The 20,682-nt window shown below is 46.7% G+C and overlaps 2 protein-coding genes across 3 annotated transcripts; both read right to left on the bottom strand.

The window, feature by feature from the left end:
* Nucleotides 1-5,550: 5,550 nt before the first annotated feature.
* On the bottom strand, nucleotides 5,551-9,743 carry LOC113027938 (transmembrane protein 100-like). Its single transcript, XM_026177785.1, has 2 exons — nucleotides 9,681-9,743; nucleotides 5,551-8,027 (listed from the first exon to the last, which is right to left on the bottom strand). Exon 2 carries the CDS (start codon nucleotides 7,982-7,984, stop codon nucleotides 7,508-7,510), a length of 477 nt encoding a protein of 158 aa, XP_026033570.1. The 5' UTR covers nucleotides 7,985-8,027; nucleotides 9,681-9,743; the 3' UTR covers nucleotides 5,551-7,507.
* A 3,835-nt stretch (nucleotides 9,744-13,578) lies between these two features.
* Nucleotides 13,579-20,029, bottom strand: LOC113027629 (TATA-box-binding protein-like). Of its 2 annotated transcripts, XM_026177262.1 has the most exons (8): nucleotides 19,822-20,029; nucleotides 19,256-19,367; nucleotides 18,838-19,048; nucleotides 18,652-18,739; nucleotides 18,483-18,574; nucleotides 18,232-18,396; nucleotides 15,111-15,202; nucleotides 14,066-15,015 (listed from the first exon to the last, which is right to left on the bottom strand). In XM_026177262.1, exons 1-8 carry the CDS (start codon nucleotides 19,867-19,869, stop codon nucleotides 14,903-14,905), a joined length of 921 nt encoding a protein of 306 aa, XP_026033047.1. In that variant the 5' UTR covers nucleotides 19,870-20,029; the 3' UTR covers nucleotides 14,066-14,902. The 2 variants fall into 2 exon arrangements, with proteins under 2 accessions (XP_026033048.1, XP_026033047.1); XM_026177263.1 differs by lacking the exon at nucleotides 15,111-15,202 and having other exon boundaries at nucleotides 13,579-14,132.
* Between the last annotated feature and the right edge of the window lie 653 nt (nucleotides 20,030-20,682).

Here is a 20,682-nt window from a genome sequence, read left to right as displayed (position 1 = left end):
ACAGTTGCATCCCTAAGCGTCCTCAGTCACATGGGCCTGAAGCCGGTCTGCTAGGGAAAAACGGACGTTCCTGACTGGTTGTGAGTGGGTGCTGGTTGTTGCTAGCTTAAATTAGTTGCAAAGAAGCTGCACCAAAAGCCTGCTGGTCACCGCCACAGTCGCTCATAGCTTGTGTGGAACTCACCAAGTCAACCTTTGGAAAGAAACCAAAAGCTGCACTTGTGAAACATGTAGTGTCTCCACTTCTCAGTGAGCTGTTAGGGACTGTGCGTCTGCCCAAAGCAATCAGACACAATGCAGACGCCGCTCTGCAACTTCAACTAGCAGCCGCCAGCAAACACTCCCCAACTGCTCTGTGAGTCTCAGTCACACCAACTTATCTAAAGCCGGTGTGACTGAGGTCTAAGTGTCAGCCTTTGGCTCGGGGTAGAAACATCTAGAAACGCTTCCAGCTGTAATTAGTTTTTGTCTTCGTCTCGCTGTAACAAACTAATTAGGTCTGTGCACAGGATGAAACATCTGAAAAGGGATACCGCCGCAGATGTCCCTTTAACTGGCATTATTTCTAATGACCAGCAGGGGGCGACACTTGTGTGTACATGATAATCGTTTGTTTTCAGGATCTTCTTCTTAGTTTAAGAGAAATCTCGTCTGTCATCATGTCTCATTTTGAAAAGACTGACTCTGTGTGATGCATTTAGAGAAGTCTGTCAAATCTAAATCATGTAAACTGACTCTGGTTCCCTCCCATCACCTCGTCTATCTCAAACATCTTTAATAACACTCGTATATATTTCTAAATCTCAGCGTAATAAACTGACTTCCTTTTAAGTCAGCCTGGAAGGATGAGTGGGTATTGCTCGCCAGCAGAGAAGGATATGAAGACTTAACCTCGTAACCTTCACAGTTCAAAATCATTTCCAGGCCGCGCAGCTCCACAGAGCCTCCGCTTCCCAGTCCAAACAAACACAGCGGCTTCTAAACTTCACGAGTTAAAAATGTCTCCTGTCACAATGTTTCACAATTGTTTTATTCATTTAAAGCTTTGTTTTCAATACAGACGTAATGAATCCACGGCAGCGTCAATAAAAATCACATTTAACAGGATAAAGTCTGAGTGGACAGAGAGATCGGTCATCACTGTGATGTGTTCACAGCTGACATTACACACAGGAGTTATTCTCAATATCAGAGATCTGATCAATCTAAATGTTGAATAAAACCATAAATGACTTATTCTGATTGATTCTCAGAGGACTTTCTCAGGGGTTTAAGGACTTATCACACGTCTAATTGAATTTGTTCATAAAAAGTCATTTTATGGACGTAACCGTGTCCTTTTTTGGCTTTTGTGAAACTTTTTTAACCTTGACTTGTGGACCTGCTGTAACGTGAAGCTCCACACTGTGGGTTACTAAAGTCTGCACCAGCCTGAGGCTCGGGTGCAGTCGACGTTCATCATGGCGTCTGGTATTGTTGTGTTGCTCGTGTGACACGAAAACACCTCGTTAGCGTTCAGTAACCTTTAAAACATGGAAGCAGTCCGTGATGGACGGTTCTTCCAGTTTTCCCAGCAGAGAATAATCAGCTAGATCATGCTGACTGTTTCCTCTACCTGTTGCTCGTAGGTGGATAATTAGCAGGAAACGGTGAACACGCTCAGATATTTCTGGATGGCTGAGTTTTATAACTCTGCACCGAGTCCTCCGATGACTCCAGCGTTCCCGTCAGATTCCAGTTTTAGCCGGACTCTGCTGCTGGCAGCGGGAAGGCTTCGGCTCTGACTGACAGCCGGCCTCATTAGCGATCGGCGAGCTGTCAGCAGCAGCTGCAGCTCGTCTACTGACAGGTAATCGCACCTGCCGACACTCTGAGCTCGCGCGCTAACGAGGCTTCTCGTTTCGTGTTTGCAGCACAAACCACGGCAGCTCCAGGTGAGAGCTCTCGTTCCACCTCAGGAGCAAATTAAAACTCCTGAGAGCTGCCGAGCTCTCTGAGGACGGTGGATACTGCCCCACCTGCGTATACGCCGCATACCTGCACACTAGGGGTGCAACAATACACAAAATTCACGGTTCGATACTTTGGTGTCACGGTTCGATATTTTTTCGATACAAAAAAAATGTTCATGCTTTTTTAATTTGTCATTTATTAAAATTATAAATATATATTTTAACTCAAAAGTACCGTTTTTAAATTTAATGTTGCTGAAACAACAAAAATAATAAATCTATCTGATGGAGGAATCCCTCATCTTTGGAAAAGAGAGTTTATTACAGAGAAATGGCTCTTTCCAAAATAAAAGCTCTACTATACGCTTCTTCTGGGCTATATTCTCAGCAGCATGTTAAACATATCAGGTCCCCATAAGGAGAATCCTGTGCTAACGGCTGTCTAAATGACTCGGGTAAAGTTTGTAGCATGCTTGTTGTTTTTGTCTTTGCATTAGGATGATGTCGGAGTAAATGTGCAGTCATGTTCGTTGTGTTCCCACTAGTGCTGTCAGCGTTAATCTGAAATTACGTTAACGCCACAACACGGCAAATCTCCGTTAACGAGCTACCGCGGATCGCCCCGTGCGTGGGGCTGGACGGCCAACACGTTAACGAGCTAACTGCGCTAACACACTAGCTCCCACCCATGTAATTGAGCATTGCATGGCACATCCAACATACTGTTTTACTTTAGTCCATGACGCGCTTACCTTCAGGGTCATACGTCACATGAAAACCAAAATAGTTCCAAACACCAGATCTGAATGAGAGTGGGGGAGGTTCAATTCGCCATGTTGCAAGGAGCTTAGCTTCTGTCTCGCTAGCTTGTGCAGCCTAGGTGGAGTAGTCGAGCACAGATCCACTGAGCGCTCAACACAGACAGCATCGTCAGAAGGAAAGTTGATAAAATAAATTAAAACTTTTGTATTGTTTGATACATATGCGTACCGAACTGAAAGCACTGTATCGAACGGTTCAATATCGATATGAGTATCGTTGCACCCCTACTGCACACCATCATCAGAGACAGGCAGAGTCTGAGCTTTTATCACACAACACTTTTTTACATCTCTAAAACATTTGATTCACTGCTGCCTAAAATGTAGCAGTCAGCCTACGTCCCTGCCTGTGCAGCGCTGGGTCATGTGATCAGGACACCTGGTCGAGGTGGTCAAGGACTAGAAAAGTTTTGCCTTTACAGATTAGAAAGAGTTTCACTGGTTTTATGATTCTTCCACAGCTTTAAATCCATTGCAGCCGGCAGGATCTGGCCCGATGGTTCCTGACTCGGTCTCTTCGGCTGACCTTGACTCTCCTCTGAAGACAGAGCAGTCTCACGCCTTTTTGGGAATTAGTTCAAAGTTTGGATAGAGGGTGTGTTCGAGCAGAAACTCCTTCCTGTTCTCCGGCCGATCCTTTCAACCGTGCCGATTCCCGGCTCTTTGCGTGCCAGGCCCTTTCCGGCCGGGAGTCTGGGGTGTGTTTTTAGCAGGCACGCTGCCGCTGACTTACACCGCTGGTCACTGTGTTAGGGGAAGGGAAGGATTGGCATTTCCCCTCTGAGCCGTCCTCACACAGCCTGAGACACAAAGCTCTGACAATCAGAATCAGGGTCAGACATCAGCGAGGCCGATGAGGATGATTTAATCGTCTCTGTGACAAATAAACCAAACTGAAAGCACGTAAACATCCAGAGCTCTGCAGGAAGGACGCAGCAGACTGTGCCTGAGAAGGCATCCAACTCAGCATAAACAGGAATCCTTCATTTCTAACGTTCCCTCTCAGAGTAATCTTCACTTTCTCACTTTGTTTATTTAAGGGGGAAATCACCTCATTTGGATATAATTCAAAAAGCAAATAAAACTAAACTGAACTAGATAACAGATTATTTGATACGTCATGTCTCCGCTCTGCCCGAGACTCCAGGGAGTCTAAAGGCCTGAAACACTGAGCAGTTGTGTGATTGGCAGATATCAAATAAAAGCTGATGATTCAGTCAGGGCCAAAATCTGCTTATTCAATCTGGACTATGAATCATTCCTGCTCTGCTTCTTTCATGTTGAGGCCACTGATGGTCAGAGACAAACAGAACATCTGAGATGACCGTCCACTGCACGAGGTTAGTGAGATATTTGAGCCTGTGGGCTGTAGTCACACAGAGTTTTTAAAACTGACTTTAACGTTTCATGCTGCACATGAACAGCTTCAGAGGTCCAAGATGACGACAGACAACGGACCGGAGCCACCATCAGTACGTCATCACTCTGCAACAGAGACGACTGTTCATCTGCAATAATAGGGAGGCGTGGCTGATCACTTACAGGTGAAAGGCATGGAGTGGGAAGCGCTGCACTCGTGTCCCTCAGTTACTCAGAAAAACCTGGCAGATGTGTTGCTTTTATTTCAACCGATTCAGTAAACGATTGTACCTGGTCACCGAGAAGAGGAGCATGCAACAAGCTTGCCTGGTGGGAGGCGACGTGTCTCCTAACGATCAGTCGACTCGTAGTCCTCAGACAGACTGGCCCAGGTTTGTAATAATTAGTGCCTAATTTATAAACGCTGACAACAGGGTGCAATCAATCTGAGTCAGTCTGCAACAGGAGACTCGACTCAGCTGGTTTTATTCTGGTTAGAAAACTTCTTCTATCTCATTGTTATTTAGCCATTAATTGCCTGATTATACCAGCTTCACCATTCAATCACAGACTGGCTCCGTCTTATCGCAGTTCTGATGCACCAAAGCAGCTTTGAGGAAAGGAACCAAACCTGGTCCCGGCTTCAAGGCAACCATTTCAAAGGCTGTGAAACTGCAAGCTTAGACAGTCACTTTGGTCGTGCCAGTCGCTGTGTCATAGGATAAAGTACTGAACAAAGCAGCAGACACGACGTTAAATCAGGAGCTGGGTTGCAAAGCAGCTTGCAGATGCAGTTAAGCTGTCGGCCAGCTGACGCCGTTTGAATAGCATGCTTTACGTGAGTTTTACCAGCTGTGTGTGTCAGCTGATGTGTTTTCAGGACGGCAGGTCGCAGGTTTTAGGCGCTGTAACGACCTCTGTGGTAAACTGTCGGCCATGTTTGTGAAAGTGACGTGTGATCATTGGAAGGTGCTGATGTGCTGCTGGGGGGTTAAACGTGTCCACGTCTTCTGAGATCGCTTCTATTTTCACCTTCCGTCAGGCTCAGGAGGCGCTGCACCTCCTCCAAAGTGTCCTCAAGAATGAGACCGATGATCCACTCTGCACCCCCTCATCTCTCTTTCCAGTCCCTCCCCCCAGTCCACCCACATTCCCAGGATGCTGCACTCCAGCAGAGATAAAGTTAGCACTGCACAAGTGACAACGTGTTGTAACCGCTACCCGTCATCACCGCCACCACCAGCTCTGGTCCAGATGATGCAACCCTGACTCCCCCGCCCAGCCCTTCCTCACTTTATTAACTGGCTGTGTGTCTTTGGGATGCTAGGCAACATAAACATGGCTAAATTTAGCCCCGCAGCGTGTCTCAAACCTGCTCTGCAAAGCAGATCCTCGGTGAGTAAATGCAAGAGCAGTGGTGTGGTTTGGCTGACTTTAATAGAACAAATATTTTACACGAACACGTCCACCAACAGAATAAATAGGAGCTAAACAGCTTTAATACAGTGGATACATCTGCATCATAGTGCACTAAACACACAGAGTAGCATGCATGTCAGGAATCGGTCTATTTGTGACCTCAGCACTGCACGTCGCTCAGTTACGTCACCGTGTTGGGTTCAGACTCCACGATAGAGCGATGTCGGCCCCAACGCAGAGACGCGAAGCGCTGACGAACGTCATCAGATGGAAGATCTGATGGTTTATGACACACACAATGATCCCACAGTATGGATGAAGTGGGAAACACTCGGACGAGCCAGGCGGAGCTCTTTCTCTGAGGATCTCGTCTCCTCCACCTCCACAGAAGGAACTCCACCAAGTTTCACCTCCAAGAAGGCGCCACTAATGTAAAACAATTAAGGCGGGGACAGGTGAAGCCTGGAGGCGGATTCTTCCAGGTAGTGCATGCGTTTCATTATTATGAACGTGATATCGCAGGATTGGATGGGAATTGTTAGCACTTAATTTAGCGATAAAGGTCCAACTCGCCGTTACGACCATAACTCAAGAATTCCAATTACAGCAAAATCTGACATAAACGTCTTACAGGATAAATTGGCGAGGAGGTCGTTTTTCTTCACGTTGTTTGTATGGAGAACATCATGGAGTCCGGTTTGAGTTTGGGATAGCGATCTGCTCACGTCATTCATTAATCTCGTTAAGACTCCGCCCTGAGTCGCCTCGTGGGTTTTTAACGGGTTTTCAGATTCAGACGGAAACACAGATAAGTCGTCCTCGGCGGTCTGAGAGCTCTGCCGCGCACGCCACGGCACATGATTACATTTGTGTTGGTCCCTCGGTCCTCGTGTGCAGAGACTTTTATCAGGTTGTGAAACACAGCGAGCAGCGATGATTGTCATGTTTATGTTCGTGACATGTTAATGACCCAATGTGACGCAAAACCATCTAATCCGACGCTCCCTGTAGTCTGAACCCAACATCAGAGGGAAACACAGTCTCACCCAGAAACATCAAACCATGATGACATGTCCCGAAGGAATGCTCTGTGTATCCCGGGGAAACGTCAGAGGCCACAAATTAGACCGACGAGAGCTACAAACTCAGAGAAACGTATACGTTAGAGTACCTTTAAATGTCTTTTATAGCTTATTAGCAGCTTTAGTTAGATACTGTGCATCATAAATGAGTTTTAAGAAGTTGTCAACTAAACACTCATATTATCCAAAATCTTATTTTTTTGAAGCCAAACACTTAAAGGTTCATGTCACTAAAACAGCTGCAGGTACTTTCAGAATAAAAGCATCAGCCGTAATCCTAACGTGTCCTGTGTGGAAACTACAAACGTGCTAAGTTATGTCTTTGAGAAAATTGATGTTTTGGCAATAATTAGATCGAATCCATTTACCTGCTCCAACAATAAACCTGAGGGGCTTTGATTTTGTTACCCAGACCTCTGAACACCCACCGGGTCACCTGTCTGGGCTCAGGGCTCCTCTAATGGGCCCCCAGTGCAGGGTGGGTGTTTGGAGGTTCACATGTTTGTACTCCAGAACCTCGACGACAGATAAATCAGAGAAATCAGGCAGATTTGAGGAGCTGGGACCTGAAAATATTCTGAATTTCTGCTTGAAAAATTGGTTTATCAGCATATTTGTAAAATTAATGACGTGTTATTTATCTCTTTGTGTCAGCACTAAAGCAAGCTTTTCCTCATCCAACACCTCCAGCTGATGAAGGCGTCTCCATTAGTAATGTTTTGTCCGAGACGCGTCCTTCGCTCTGCTCGTCGTTCACATCTGCGGCTGTCCTCGCGTCAGCTGCAGGAGGAAACAGCACAGCGAGGTCTCTGCAGTTTGTAAAGCGTCTCAAATCCTGTTAGTTTGTGTTGTTATTCACTTCAGAGGTCTGAGCTCAGACCACGCAGTACCCGTGGCTCGCCATGAGGGCGGTCTGGCTCTCCCGTCGCTTGTCCTTTTTCTTCTTCTGTCGGACCTTCCAGCAGATGGCGCTGGCGCCCAGCAGCCCCAGCCCGACAGACAGCAGCACCAGTCCCAGCACCGTGATGGTGGACCCGTGGGAGTTGAAGGTGTAGGCCACCGCCGTCACCACAATGCCAGCGATGAGGACCACCACGCCGAACGGGATGGTGCAGCGGTAGCAGGACATCTCGGCGCCGCCCGTCGCCGCTGTAAGCTGGACTTCATTGACATGCGGGACGTGCGTTGTCACGACGACTCTACGATCCTTCCTGGGCTTGTCCCGGCTCAGCTTCTCGGCGGAGATGGACGGCGGCACCTTCATGGCGCTCCGGGGGACCCTGCCACCGCCACCTTTGCTGTGGAGGTCATCGGGCATTGTGATCTTGCTGGCGAGGAACAGGTGAGCCATCTTGATGCAGGTGTCAGGGATCAGCCAATCAGAGAACAGCTAGCTGTGAAGTCAGAAATAAGTTTTTGGTTACATCAAAGACATTAAAGCATCGTTTATGTCTGATATTGTTACACTTTGTTTTATTCCACAGCTGGTTTAAAACCATCAGCCAAGAAGATAAACAGCTGCTACACATCAACGCCTCCTTCCCTTCACGGTCACCTGACTTCAGCCTCTGACCATGTGTGCAGCACCAGGTTGGGATCACGCGGGTCGCTGGGTCAGAGCTCGAGTGGAAACGAGGCCAAACTAACGACTTTCACAGATTAAATGTTACAACGCGTCAGCGGCTCGTTGAGGCGCTGGCACACTTTGTGGCGACATCTGTCTCTCCGAGCGGAAGCGAGAGCCTCTGCTGTAAACGAAGCCTTAACGTGAGGCAGAGGGAGGGCAGCCTGAGAGTGGCCTGAAAGTGAAAGATCACAGGAAATGATGCGAGGCGTAACGAGGGCCCGGCCCCGCTGTAACCTCATTATTTTCACTCCTAATCAACGACTTTTTCTGCTGCAGCTCAGCTCGTTTTCATTAAGGCGCGTTGGAGTGACTGTGAGAGATGCTCTGAGCAGAGCGGTGTCATTCAGACCTGCCATAGTCCAGAGAAGCAGACATCTCTACGGCTGCCACACCGAACAGCTCACACCAAATCACTGCAGAAATATGTGGAAATACTGGATCAGAGATAAAAGATCTCTAACTGAATCATTTTTGATTGGAAAGGGCGTGAGAGGACATGACAAAAAAATCATCTTAAAAATGTTCTGATATAGAACAACAACACCGAGTGTGTGAAAGAAGGCCGTCCTCACCAGCACTTAGAGGGTAAGTAGCCACGAGAGCTGCTAATGATGATTAACTGATTGATCCTCGTGGGTGAGAGCGTCTCTACAGAAGTAGACGTTTTGGTGGTTTGCTGGTCTGAATGGTTCAGGTGTGTTAACGCAACCTTTCCAGGAGTCACAGCAGATTCGGCCCTCTGCAGCGGTCCAATCAGAGTGCAGAGCTCAGACCGCTGCGCACGATCGAATGCCGCAAACCTGAAAGAGCTGAAGCTGTGACCGTCTGCTTCTCTGTTTGTGTGCAGTGACCTCACAGCAGCCAGGTTATTGGTCAGGTAATGTCACATGCAGAGGTCAGTTTGGTTTGTATGGAGCAGCTCACGACAACGGTCGCCTGGAGGTGCTCGTTACTGTAAGGTAAAGACACTGCCTGAGACTACATGAGCCTGAAGCTGTCACCTCCCACCTGTCAAACCTTTACACAGGTGCGTTACAGCCGCCTCTCCTCCCCCGTACAGGTGTGATGAAGGGGAAATGAACGTGTGAGTCTGTGGGGACTGACTCACTGCTGGAGCTGCAACACACAGACCGTCTGTGACTGTGTTTGAAAGCTGCTGCGCTGCAGAAATAACATTATTATTGATACAACAGCACACAGTGTCAAATGAAATCTGCTTCAAGAAAAATAAAATCCCAGAAGAAGCAGCTTTAAAAATGCAGACAGTCGTTCCTGCAGCCTGACTTCCACAGAGAGAGGACGAGGCTTTAACGTTCCTCCCTGAAATCAGGACTTTCCCGACATTCCAGCAGCCTGCGTGACTAAACAGTCCCGGCTGTTGCTGTGATTGTGTGGAGACGGGAAAGCTGGGAGCACTTACTGTGTCAGCGAGCAGCCGTCCATCCCTCAGAGCGCCGGTTTGAGTCTGAGCAGGTCGGGGTCTCCTCGGCGTGGAGCCTCCTCTGGCTCGCTGCTCTGCATCGTCCTCACTGCAGGAATAAACGGGGGGAACGTGGCTATCAATAGAAGAAGAGGTCCCCCACCACCGCCGCCACACCCACCCCTCCATACCACCTCCTACCCGAGGAGGAAGCAGAGGTTTAACTCTTTCCTTCCTTCAGCTGCTCTCCTGTCTGTCAGCTCTGCAGCATTGACACCACAGCTACTCCCACATTTGTCTTTAAAACACAGGCTAACATCTGGAATCTGAAAAAGCTGCTGGTTTTCTTTGCTCTGACTTGTTTGACTCTAAAAAGGCGTCACCTTCTTACACCTGTGACTGAAACACACCTGTGCAGAGCCTGGTCACGTTTGTCCAGCTACAGATGAGCCCCAAACGTGTCATGTGAAACGGCACTGCAAGGATCAAACGAGGGTTAAGACGTAGCTTCCAGGTCTGAAGAGGCAGTTGGAAAGTGTGACTAATAAATACAATACTCACCTAAAGTGAAAAATAATGCACGCATGATGAAAAAACCTGATGGTTACCATTACTTACTGGGACTGCAGACTCCTCCAGAGGACCTCCGCCCCGGAGTTAAAGCTCCTCCACATCGGCAGCGAGCGCGGGAGCCTCCGTGCTGCAGCTGCAAACTCGTGTTAACATCTGGGACCAATCAGCTGAACTTTGTTTACCGTCTGAACAGACTCACGTCCACGCTCGTCCGGACATGACCACAGGGCCTGAAAGGCTCAAACTCAGTCACGTATTCAACTTATTAACTAAAGGAATGCGACTTGCTTGCACGCCATATTTCTTCCGTATGTCACATAATCCTAAATGCTAATGTGGGTGAATCATCATCGTGGCGCAAAGCAAAGATAACGACCTAACATGGGTGCAGCGAGGATGTTTCATTCAGTGCTAGTTTCACACTGATTGCATCTTATTTACAAGATGGTATCTTCATATTCGACAACATTTTTAATACAGCAATAATTTATTTTTTCACAGTGCTTAACAAATGGATGAGACTGCCTCCTGCAAGCTTTATGCCACAGCTGCACTAATAATACTTCTACATACTTGATTATTTATTAAAAATGTGAGATTGATGATGATGATTCTGACGTGTGCACCGTTTTACTTCATGTTCAGCTCATTCGCTGCAAGACGAAACCTAAATTATGTTAATAACGTGTTTTAAAGGAAACTGGAATTTTCCTTAAAATAAAGCATAAATTGAAATAAAGTCGAATTCCCACATCATAGCTCTGTGAGGCAGTAAGAAATCATATGTTTGGTTATCCGTGTACAGGTCTGAGAGTTTTTGGCACTGCTTTGCTGTTGTGCGTTTTCAGACACACTGAGGGAGCGACAGACCGCACCTGTGCAGGTTTATTTATTTTCCAAGTTAGTTAGCGGGTTACGTGATTGGCTGTCAGCAGGTGGTTGTGGTTCTGACCTCATGGAAGTCTGCAGGTCAACATCTGGAACAGCAAGCTCATGAGATGCAGGTGCAGCCCACATTAGGAGAAAGGAAAAGTTCAGATGCACTTGAGTCTGCTGCGTTCTGCTGACTGCAGGATAAAGTTTGTCTCCAACCAGGAGAGGAAGAGAGAACAGCTTTTTTAGGATTGCTGCAGCAGGACGGATGTCTGAGTGTGGACACGTGTGGCCTGTTCGGCTTTCATGTGATGCTACAGTTCAGACAAAAAGCAGCTCCTTATTTTTATTTGCAGGAATGTCAGCTTCTCCTCTGAGACGGCAGCGACTTCAGTCTGTGACCTGCTGAGAGCAGCTGGGAACATCTGGCCTTATTTTCAGCCCTTGAAAGACTTTTGCAAAGGCGTTTGCTGATGAGGGGTCACAGCAGGGCCTCAGCCCCCCGATGAGCCCTTTGAATCGGAACAGGGGGGCCTTGAGACCAAGAGAGGAGAACCCTGCCTGATGTGGGTCATTTCACAGCATCTCAGACTCCCACATGTGCAGTTTGGGTTCAGCATTTGTGCTGACTCACGGGTAAAGACGGGAGTGGAGATGAGGCTTTTGCCTGCCTGTGAAACTTCACCATGACAGATTTTTACAGTAAACTGCTTCGTAAATCTGACACAGGCACTTTCCTGCTTCTAGATCAGTTTTATGACCTGTGGACGAGAAGACGACTTAAAGTCTCAGCTTCAGCTCGTGTGGAAGTGATTTAAGTTCTCGTTTCCTGCTCAGATAAAGCAATCGGGGCGAAATGAAGTGTCTAATGAAGCCTCGGAGGTTGATTGATTTTTCTTCCTGACCTTTGGGACACTCGTCCAGGCACGGCGCCCGAGTGCTAAATCACTTCCTTCCCAGATCCGTTTCTGGGTCAGGGATGATGTGAGCTATTTGCTTTGGATCCGAGTCTCCGGAGACGTCCTCCCGTGCTTCCTCTGTACAACAGATGGCTGCAGGCCGTGCATGTAAAGTGGTGAGTTAGCAGCTATTGGAGCTCACAGCTCCGAGTTCGTGCTTTCCTTCCTGTGAATACAGGTGTGCTTTGTAATCCTACATGCTGATGTTGTTTGGCTCACAACAAAGTGGAAAAGTTGACTTTGCATTTTTGGACCTTCACAGCTCCCAGTTGCTAAAAAAAAACCCTTTTGACTAAAAGTGTGCAGTCACAGCAGCGGCCCCGCGAGGCCGGCCAAACTGCTGAAGCCTGGAAACAGGACGAAGAAAAAACTTGTGGAGTCTGAATTTTCCATGAAGGCATTTTGCACATGCAGGTGTGCAGAAGTAAACCAGAAGCTAACGCTAACCACTGAATGGCCTCAAAGCACTGAGGAGCAGGAACTTAATGGCATCCACAGGTTTTCTGATAATTCACTGGAGAAAACTTCAAAAAGTACTTGTTGGACTCAGTTTAAATGCTCACTGTGTGGTGAGCTCCTTCTTACCTGCGTTTGGTCCAGCCTGATGTCCTGCTGTCACCTGACAGTCACATAACCTCTCAGATAACTTTCTCCATCAGCAGGCTTCCAGAAGATGGCCAATCAGAACAAAGTGTGTTTGGAGGAGGGTAAAGAGACAGGAGCTCCAACAGCCTGTTTCAGTCAATAGGAGATGATGATTCTGATATCTGCAGCTCGTGGTCAGACGGCCTCCAGGCTCTTGTTTGGGCAGAGATCTGGAAGCTTTATCTAAATGAACTTTCCCTTCAGCGCTCATCAGGACAGTAAGATCAGGCTTCAAACTTTCCTTTTTGCTAAAGCATATAGTTAGGGCTGGACCAGGTGACCCTGAATCCTCCCTTAGTGATGCTGCAATAGACATAGGCTGCCGGGGATTCCCATGATGCACTGGGTGTTTCTTCTTCACTCACTGTGTTAACAGACCTCTCTGCATTGGATCATATCTGTTATTAACCTCTGTCTCTCTTCCACAGCATGTCTTTATCCTGTCTTCCTTCTCTCACCCCAACCAATCACAGCAGATGGCCCCGCCCCTCCCTGAGCCTGGTTCTGCCGGAGGTTTCTTCCTGTTAAAAGGGAGTTTTTCCTTCCCACTGTCACCAAAGTGCTGCTCATAGGGGGTCATATGATTGTTGGGTTGAATTTAACTGTCAGACTTTACAGCTGCAGAACTCAGAAAAACATGAAACGCCGTCACTGAAGGTCTTTTTATGTCCTCCATCGACCCCGACCTCCTCCTGCTGCCGGCTCAGTTCAGAAACGTGGATTCATTCAAAAAATGTTTCTGTTTTTTAGACATTTGGATTTTGTGGAGAAAACAGACAGTTTGTTCTGTTCAGACAAGCTTTATTACTGTTTGTTTTCTTATTTTTATTTTCATTCATTTCAAATGTTTTTAAACATTCCCTTTAGTTTCAGTCTCCCGAGTGGGATTTCTAGTTTGAGCTTGTGGTAAATGTCAGAGGCAATATAATATATAAACAAAACTTTTAAAAAGCAGCGACTCTGAATAAGCTCATCAGGCAGTTTGTGATAATAAATTAAAAAATACCCAAACTGAGCACATTTCCTCTATGACTTTATTTTGTTTTCCATGTTAACAGAATTGTTACATAATAACCTGTTTGGACACAGAATGGAAACAAGGACAGAAAAAAACTTTCACACTTTCAAACATGACTTTCAGCTCGTTTCCACCAGAGAAGCAAACACGGAGCATCGATGTCGAAGAAGAAAGAGAGAGAGTGGGGAGTTCAGGAAGTGTGAGTGTCAGGACGATTGTTGTTTGGTATTATTAGGATCAGAGGAAGTCGAGGATGTTATTAGAGAGGGAAAGACATGAGCCAAATGGAGCAAGAGTGACAGGATGCGAACAGCTCGAGCAGATCAAATACAAAGAGGCGAGGAGGTCACGAGCACACGATGAGCAGTCGCTGTTCCAAAAAACCTGAAAAAGAAATTTCAAAATGTGAAACTCAAAAAAAGATGAAACTGACTGAGAGCCTCAGACGGTGAGTGGAGGAAGAGCACGTAGAGGCTCAGAGGAGAGAAAGTGTTCCCATAATTCACTGCTTTCATGCAGACTGGGCGTGTCAGCGGCCGGATGACCTCACCTCCTGATGCAGCCCTGGAGACACGACAGGAAGGGCCTCCATCCCCGCGGTCAGCGGGTCACAGAGAACACACCAAACGACGCGTTTTCATGACTCATCGTGAATCTGACCTCCTGCCACCTCAGGAAAGGTGAGGCTCACAGCCACGCCCACCAAAGTAAAACGTCAGGTAACGAGGCCGATCCCAGTAGACTTCCCAGCATGCACTATGACGGAAACTCGACCAAACCCCCAAACTGTCCAATCTGAGCTCCATGCCGACTGAATGTTGAGTGATGTAATGAAGGGCAGGTTGTAAATAACGAACCTGTTTAAGAGGATATCAGGATGCAGTGACGTGTTATTCACTCTTGTTTTGGCCGTTCTGATGGACGAGCAGCAGGTCACGTCCACCCAGAGGCCTCCTGCTCATTCTCAGGTGATCCTGACCTCACCTGTGAGTGAGTAATGCAAACACACACGAGGTACACGGCGAGAGCTGCACGTCTCTAAACCACTGACTGAGAGCGGCCTGCAGCCGTGCTGACATCTAGTGGTGCAATCAGGAACTACAGTGGAGTGCAGTGACGCTCATGCGTCAGTTTATTCATGTCTGCCTCTAACATCAGTTTGGCTTTGAAATCAAAGCTCCGCTGCATGTTCGCTCCCACCTGTACTCTCTCAGGATTCTGCAGATGGTTTGAAAGATTGCATCGACCTCAGCCCTGGTTTTAGCTCCTGGAGTGTAACACAGGATATTTCATGGACACACACTCATGATGACGTCCACAAAAGTCAAAGGTCAGTTTTTCAGTCAGTTTGGACAAGCTCACCGCACACATTTATGCACCCAGCCGAAATGAAGGACACTCTGATGCCGGTAATCGGGTTGAGGATGAGGCGGTTATGCAACTCTGGCTCATAACTGTAGAAAGAAGAACACAGACTAAAACCTCACAGTTTCCACGACGTAGAAACTAAAACCTTCCACAATCATTTCAGGACACACTCCACAGTTTAGCGATCTCCTACGTAGCATGCAACGAAACACAGGCTGCTGCAGACACACTGGGAGAGAAATATTGGAGAAAAACGACTCCAGGGCTCAGTGGGAGCTGGCCAGTTTAGAAGCGTTTACTATCCAGTCTGACTGAACTGTGCCCGGGATGATTCTGGGAACTTTCCCACTACGGTGTCTGCAAAAAATGGCATTAATTCTAATTTACTGACCATGCTGTCAGTGTTGGGAAGGTTACTTTTAAAATGTATTCCACTACAGATTACAGATTACATGCCCCAAAATGTATTTTGTAACGTATTCCATTGCGTTACTGAATGTGAGTAACGTATTCTGAATACTTTGGATTACTTAATATATTATCAAGCTTTTTACAACTACATGAATGTGATTTATTACTATTACTGAAGGTTACTCTCCACACCAACACCAGCTAGATGTTTAAATCTTAATATAATGAGTAACAGTAGGTGGACATTAGGTAAGGCTGCACTTTTTGCAGCGATCTCGTATAGAAAACTATTCCTCGTGTATATAAAACAGGTCCGCAGCTCCGAACCGTAGTAAAGGGACCTCTGGCTAATACGCCGGGTTCGTGTCGGGCTCGTAGCTGAAAACTAGCTTTACTTTGTTGTCTGGGTCGACTTTGCTAGCGAGAGACAGAGAGAGGCGTTGAAAGGCTGCTGCAACGGAGCTTATTGTTTCAGAGTAAAACATGAACACAGCGTACAGTCGAGTCTTAACAGCTTACTCACAGCTGGGCCACACTGCCCATGAGGCTGCATGCTTTATGCCTGTAACACTCTGCCTATTGCCTTCATATTGACCTCCTAGGACCTGGCGTCCACATGTGTGGACATCACATTTTTCTCTACAAGGGCCTGATATGCACTTACGAGGACATTATGCTGCCGCTGTTCTATCAAAATTTGAAACAAATGTCCTCATATGTGGATCTCATTTTTCTCAAAAACAAAAATTAGGAAAAAGAAAATCTGGTAATTCTTTGTTTTTACATTCTTTAGGTCCCAATCAACCCAAATAGCAAAGAAAACTGCATGCCATGAAAGAGTTCAGGTCTCAGGAGGTTAAATCATTTTTGGAACAATAATTTTAAAAAATATTTCTTCACGTCATTATGCGGCTGCAAGTAGGGGTGACGTGGGGCGTGAGATTGAGACTCGGGCATTAGAGCCTCTTAATGCGCGTTTTGTTTGGGTTTCCACCGGCGTGGAATTACCACAAAAGAAAAAGACCGAGTGTAATCCATTTATTTCAACAAAGTACGACAACTGAGGAAGTTCAGGGTCTCTCCAAAGATCCTCAGGATTTTCTATACAGGCGCTGTGGAGAGCATCCTCACACAGAACATGACATCGTGGTTCGGGAACAGCTGTGTGAAGGACCAAAAAGCTCTCCAGAGAGTGATCCGTACAGCAGAACGCTGCTGCAGGATTGCTCTCCCCCCGCTTCAGGACACCTACACCAGGAGATGCCGGACTAGAGCAGCGCAGATACTGAAGGACCCGTCCCATCCTGGCAACAAACTGTTCCAACTTCTGCAAAATGGTAGAAGGTTCCGCATCTTCCGGGCAAGGACAGAGAGACTCAAGAGGAGCTTCTATCCCCAAGCCATCCAGGCCCTAAACACACACACCCGCCCTCTCACATCATCTATAACTGACTGAGACAGGACTCTTCCAGACACTAAACCAAGGCACAATGTACATTTCAATTCCTTTAATTTTAAATATGTTTATATTGTCTATCCTGTAAAATAGTCAGATGTCTATTCTTATTAATGTACAGAATTCACCTGCTTGCTGCTACTACTGCACATTCACCCAGTGTATATATATATATATATATATATATATATATATATAATGTTCTTGCTCTACACCCCCCCATTTTTGCACATGTCGAGGAGCGTGTCAGGCTACATTTCACTGTGTGTTATACTTGTATAACTATGCATGTGACAAATAAAGAACCTTGAACCTTGAACCAAAGTAACTGAATACCACCTTTTTAAACAGTAACTGCCCATATGGAAAAGAAATAGTAAAAACTTATATGTGATTACTCATGAAAGTGGCCACTTTCTGATTACTTTCATACATTGTTTTAGTAAGTATCCAAAACATACAAGTTTCATTATATAATTTTTCAAGGGATCTTATATCTGTTTTCACTCTTATATGCTTTTCATACAGGTTTCACACAAGACAGACACAAATTTTATAAGATTTATATATGTCTTTTCCATTTGGGTGTAACAGAATACAGTTACTCATATTTTGTATTTTGAATACGTAACGCTGGTACATGTGCTCCGTTACTCCCCAGCACTGCATGCTGTCTACATCTTTTCTTCACAAGTGCTTCAAAGTATCCGTGACTGCACATTTCACATCATGTGTTGAACCACTTTAAAGTTCTTTAAAGCATCGTCACGGGGACCGAAGAAAATGGGATTCATATTCAACAAAATTTGAAAGCAAGTGCCATCAGTCAGCATCTGTCTCAGATCATCTAGCACATAGGTGTCAAACTCTGGCCCGCGGGCCAAATTTGGCCCGCGAAGCCATACCAAATGACTATCAGAGCTGGCCTACTGGTATTATCCAGCTTATATATATATTGTTTAGTATTAAGCTTTGCTTGTTCCATATTCAGTTTTTCAGCAAAACGTGTTCGAGTCCATAAGAAAAGATTCATTCTCATATCTGGAGGAAGATTTTTTTTTAAATAAATATTAATGTTAGCCCGCGACTTTGTTCCAGATTTGAATTTTGGCCCACTGTGTATTTGAGTTTGACACCCCTGATCTAGCACAGAGTAGCGTTGACTGACACGTGATGTGCTCAAAGTTGGGCTTCAAACCTGCATCCCTGTTTGGGTCTAGCCTCTACTCAGAGTCCTTATCTCCTGACCTGCACTGCCCTTTGTGGACCTTCTGCAGTTCTGCTAAATCCACTGGAAAGGTCTGGCAGTAGGCTACAATGTTCTGGATCTTAAAGTTGAGGAAGTGCACGGGAAAGCCAAACTTCTGCAGTTTGCGGACAAACTTCCTGGCCGCCAGGCGCGACTCCTCCACACTTATTAAAAGAAAGAGGAAGCAAGGAGATGGTTGGAAACCCACCGTGCTGCACCATAGTCTGAGGAGATGTGAATCCAGACAAACCTCTTGGTTCCCAGGCAGATGATTTTCCCAGTTCGGAAGATGGTCGCTGTTGCTTTTGGCTCCCGGATCCTAGCGATGATCCCTGTGAAATACTGAAAAACAGCAAGAATGAAAACCAGTGCCGGGCTTATTATGTCTTCACGTAGATCACGCGTTCAGGTCTCTGCACCTGTGGTTTGTACTGCACGTTCCACATCCTGCGAGCAATGAACTTCAGGTCCAAACAGCAGCCCAGGTCCACTGTGGAGATGACGTTACTGCACGCAAACACATAAAAACACAAGAGTCACAGCTGCGTGTTCAAGCCGCAGAGCCGTCACTGGACAGAAGCAGACTGTGATCTCTGCGGTGATACCATATCACTGGGGCGAGATTCGACGACTTCTCCTTCAGTGTCTCAGGGTCCTCCGGGGTCCCGGGTTTAACAGGAAGGGCCTTCAGTTCAGACGAGGAGGACGCACACGTGGGCTTAGCTTCTGCTGAGGAATTCTGGGAGCTGCTGTCTCGTGACTGCGTGCCGGCGATCCCGCTCTCTGCAGTCCGATCCTCCTTCTTACAGATTCTGTCTGAGGCACGAACAAGAGCAGCAGAGCTGAAAGTACCACAAACTGCAGTTCCTCTGACGTCCACTCGAGGCTCCAAAACCAACTGTCACTAAGTGCTAATTAGCAGTTATGGATTAACAGTATATGGATGCAGCTCGGTCACTGCTCAGCGCTCCACCCAGTCATGATCGCACCGTGTGCAGAGTGTTGTCGGCTCTGTTGTCGTACCTGCATCGTCACAGGTGACCGTGTTCAGTGTCAGGAGCTCATCAGGCAATAACTTGAAAAACAGCTCCTCCTCGCCGACCTCCTCGCTGACATCCTCTGTCCTCCTGGGGTTCTGCAGCAAGAAGAGAATCTGCCTATGTGCTAACGTGGTGCTACATGTTTCTGCTCTGTGTGGTGTCCAGAAATGAACAAGCTCAGTGTCGATAACTCCAGGTCCAACCTTCACATCCTGAAATCAGTCCAACTCAAAAATGGTCTGAATTCCTCTCCAGCGAAACGACTGGTCACTGTTCACCGTGGTGTCAGGTTAAAGTTTAACACCCAGCTGTTAGTAGTTAGCAGGTTAGCTGGCTAGTTTCAGTATATAGTCTGTGACGACTGCAGCACATCATCATCTAAAGATACACTTTGGCGTGACCTTAACAGGCTTGTGTCTGGATTCAATCACTTCTGTGAAGACGAGTGGACCAGAGTTGAAATTTTCTCCACGTTTGATTTTCAGGTCTGAAATGCGGCAGTTTACCGGTTTGATTTTTAAACCAGCAGCTGAAAAAATGAAAACTCACGTTAGCGATGAACTCATCGAAGTATCGCTCCAACGCAGACTCGTCCATGATGCAGGAGGAAGCCTCAGCGATCAAACCCAGTAATAACAGCGAGCCAATAATAAACGTACTGTCAGAGGTTTAGTGTGAAGTTGATTGTTTACATCCAAAAAGATTCAGACAGGAGTCTGTTGCTAGGAGACGAAGATGCTCAAACATGACAGTGAATGATTTTATGTGTTCTTCCAAAAAAATAATTTAAATGAGAATCAAGAGAAAGTGATAAAAACAAATGCTTCACTGCTTTGAGCCACGCCCCCTGCAGGTGGACAGGGTTGCGTTCAGGGTGGAACCCACTGAAAGCATCCCATCGGAAATGCAAAACCTGCTTATTTCAGCTCTCTGCTAGAGTGGCTTTGCACTAACCCCAGTTCTTAATAATCCCCTTCTCTTATTCTGGGCCTCGGTGTCATCACCACCACTGTTCACCCACTGCCTAAAGAGGGACGCTGTTAGCTCCTCCCCCTGAGCCAATACACTCAAAGCAGGTTTGTTCCTGGGTTTTCTTTTACAAAAGCTGCTGCATGCTTCAGGTGGGGTTTCCCATCAGCGAGGCCAGATATGGACATCCCCTCTCTATGACATCATACAGACCCACGAGGGGAACAAACTGTGATAAACTGAGTGTTGAGCAGCCTGAGCATTGGGCTCAGCGTGAGCAAACGCTCAGCATTACAAACTCAGGCATGTGACAGGGAGAGGGGGGGCGAGTACTCGAGTATCTCGACCTGTAGAGGCTGTTTGTTTAAATTGGGGATGATTACAGCAAACATTCAGCCTCCTTCCTGCCCGCTCTTATCTCCTCACACCCTCCCACCCACT

The sequence above is a fragment of the Astatotilapia calliptera genome, chromosome 8, assembly GCF_900246225.1.
Source record: "Astatotilapia calliptera chromosome 8, fAstCal1.2, whole genome shotgun sequence".
Lineage (NCBI taxonomy): Eukaryota > Metazoa > Chordata > Actinopteri > Cichliformes > Cichlidae > Astatotilapia > Astatotilapia calliptera.
The sequence above is the reverse complement of the archived record's forward strand: the minus strand, read 5'-3'. Positions and strand labels throughout refer to the sequence as shown.

What these genes read in the sequence shown, in the direction of transcription:
- LOC113027629 (XM_026177262.1), bottom strand. Translation starts at nt 19,869, where the DNA reads ATGGACGAGTCTGCGTTGGAGCGATACTTCGATGAGTTCATCGCTAAC. An exon ending in ATCTGCCTGGGAACCAAGAG is followed by an intron (nt 18,397 to 18,482) that starts GTTTGTCTGGAT and finishes TCTTTTAATAAG; the next exon opens with TGTGGAGGAGTCGCGCCTGG. An exon ending in TGGGTGCATAAATGTGTGCG is followed by an intron (nt 15,016 to 15,110) that starts GTGAGCTTGTCC and finishes GTTACACTCCAG; the next exon opens with GAGCTAAAACCAGGGCTGAG.
- LOC113027938 (XM_026177785.1), bottom strand. Translation starts at nt 7,984, where the DNA reads ATGGCTCACCTGTTCCTCGCCAGCAAGATCACAATGCCCGATGACCTC.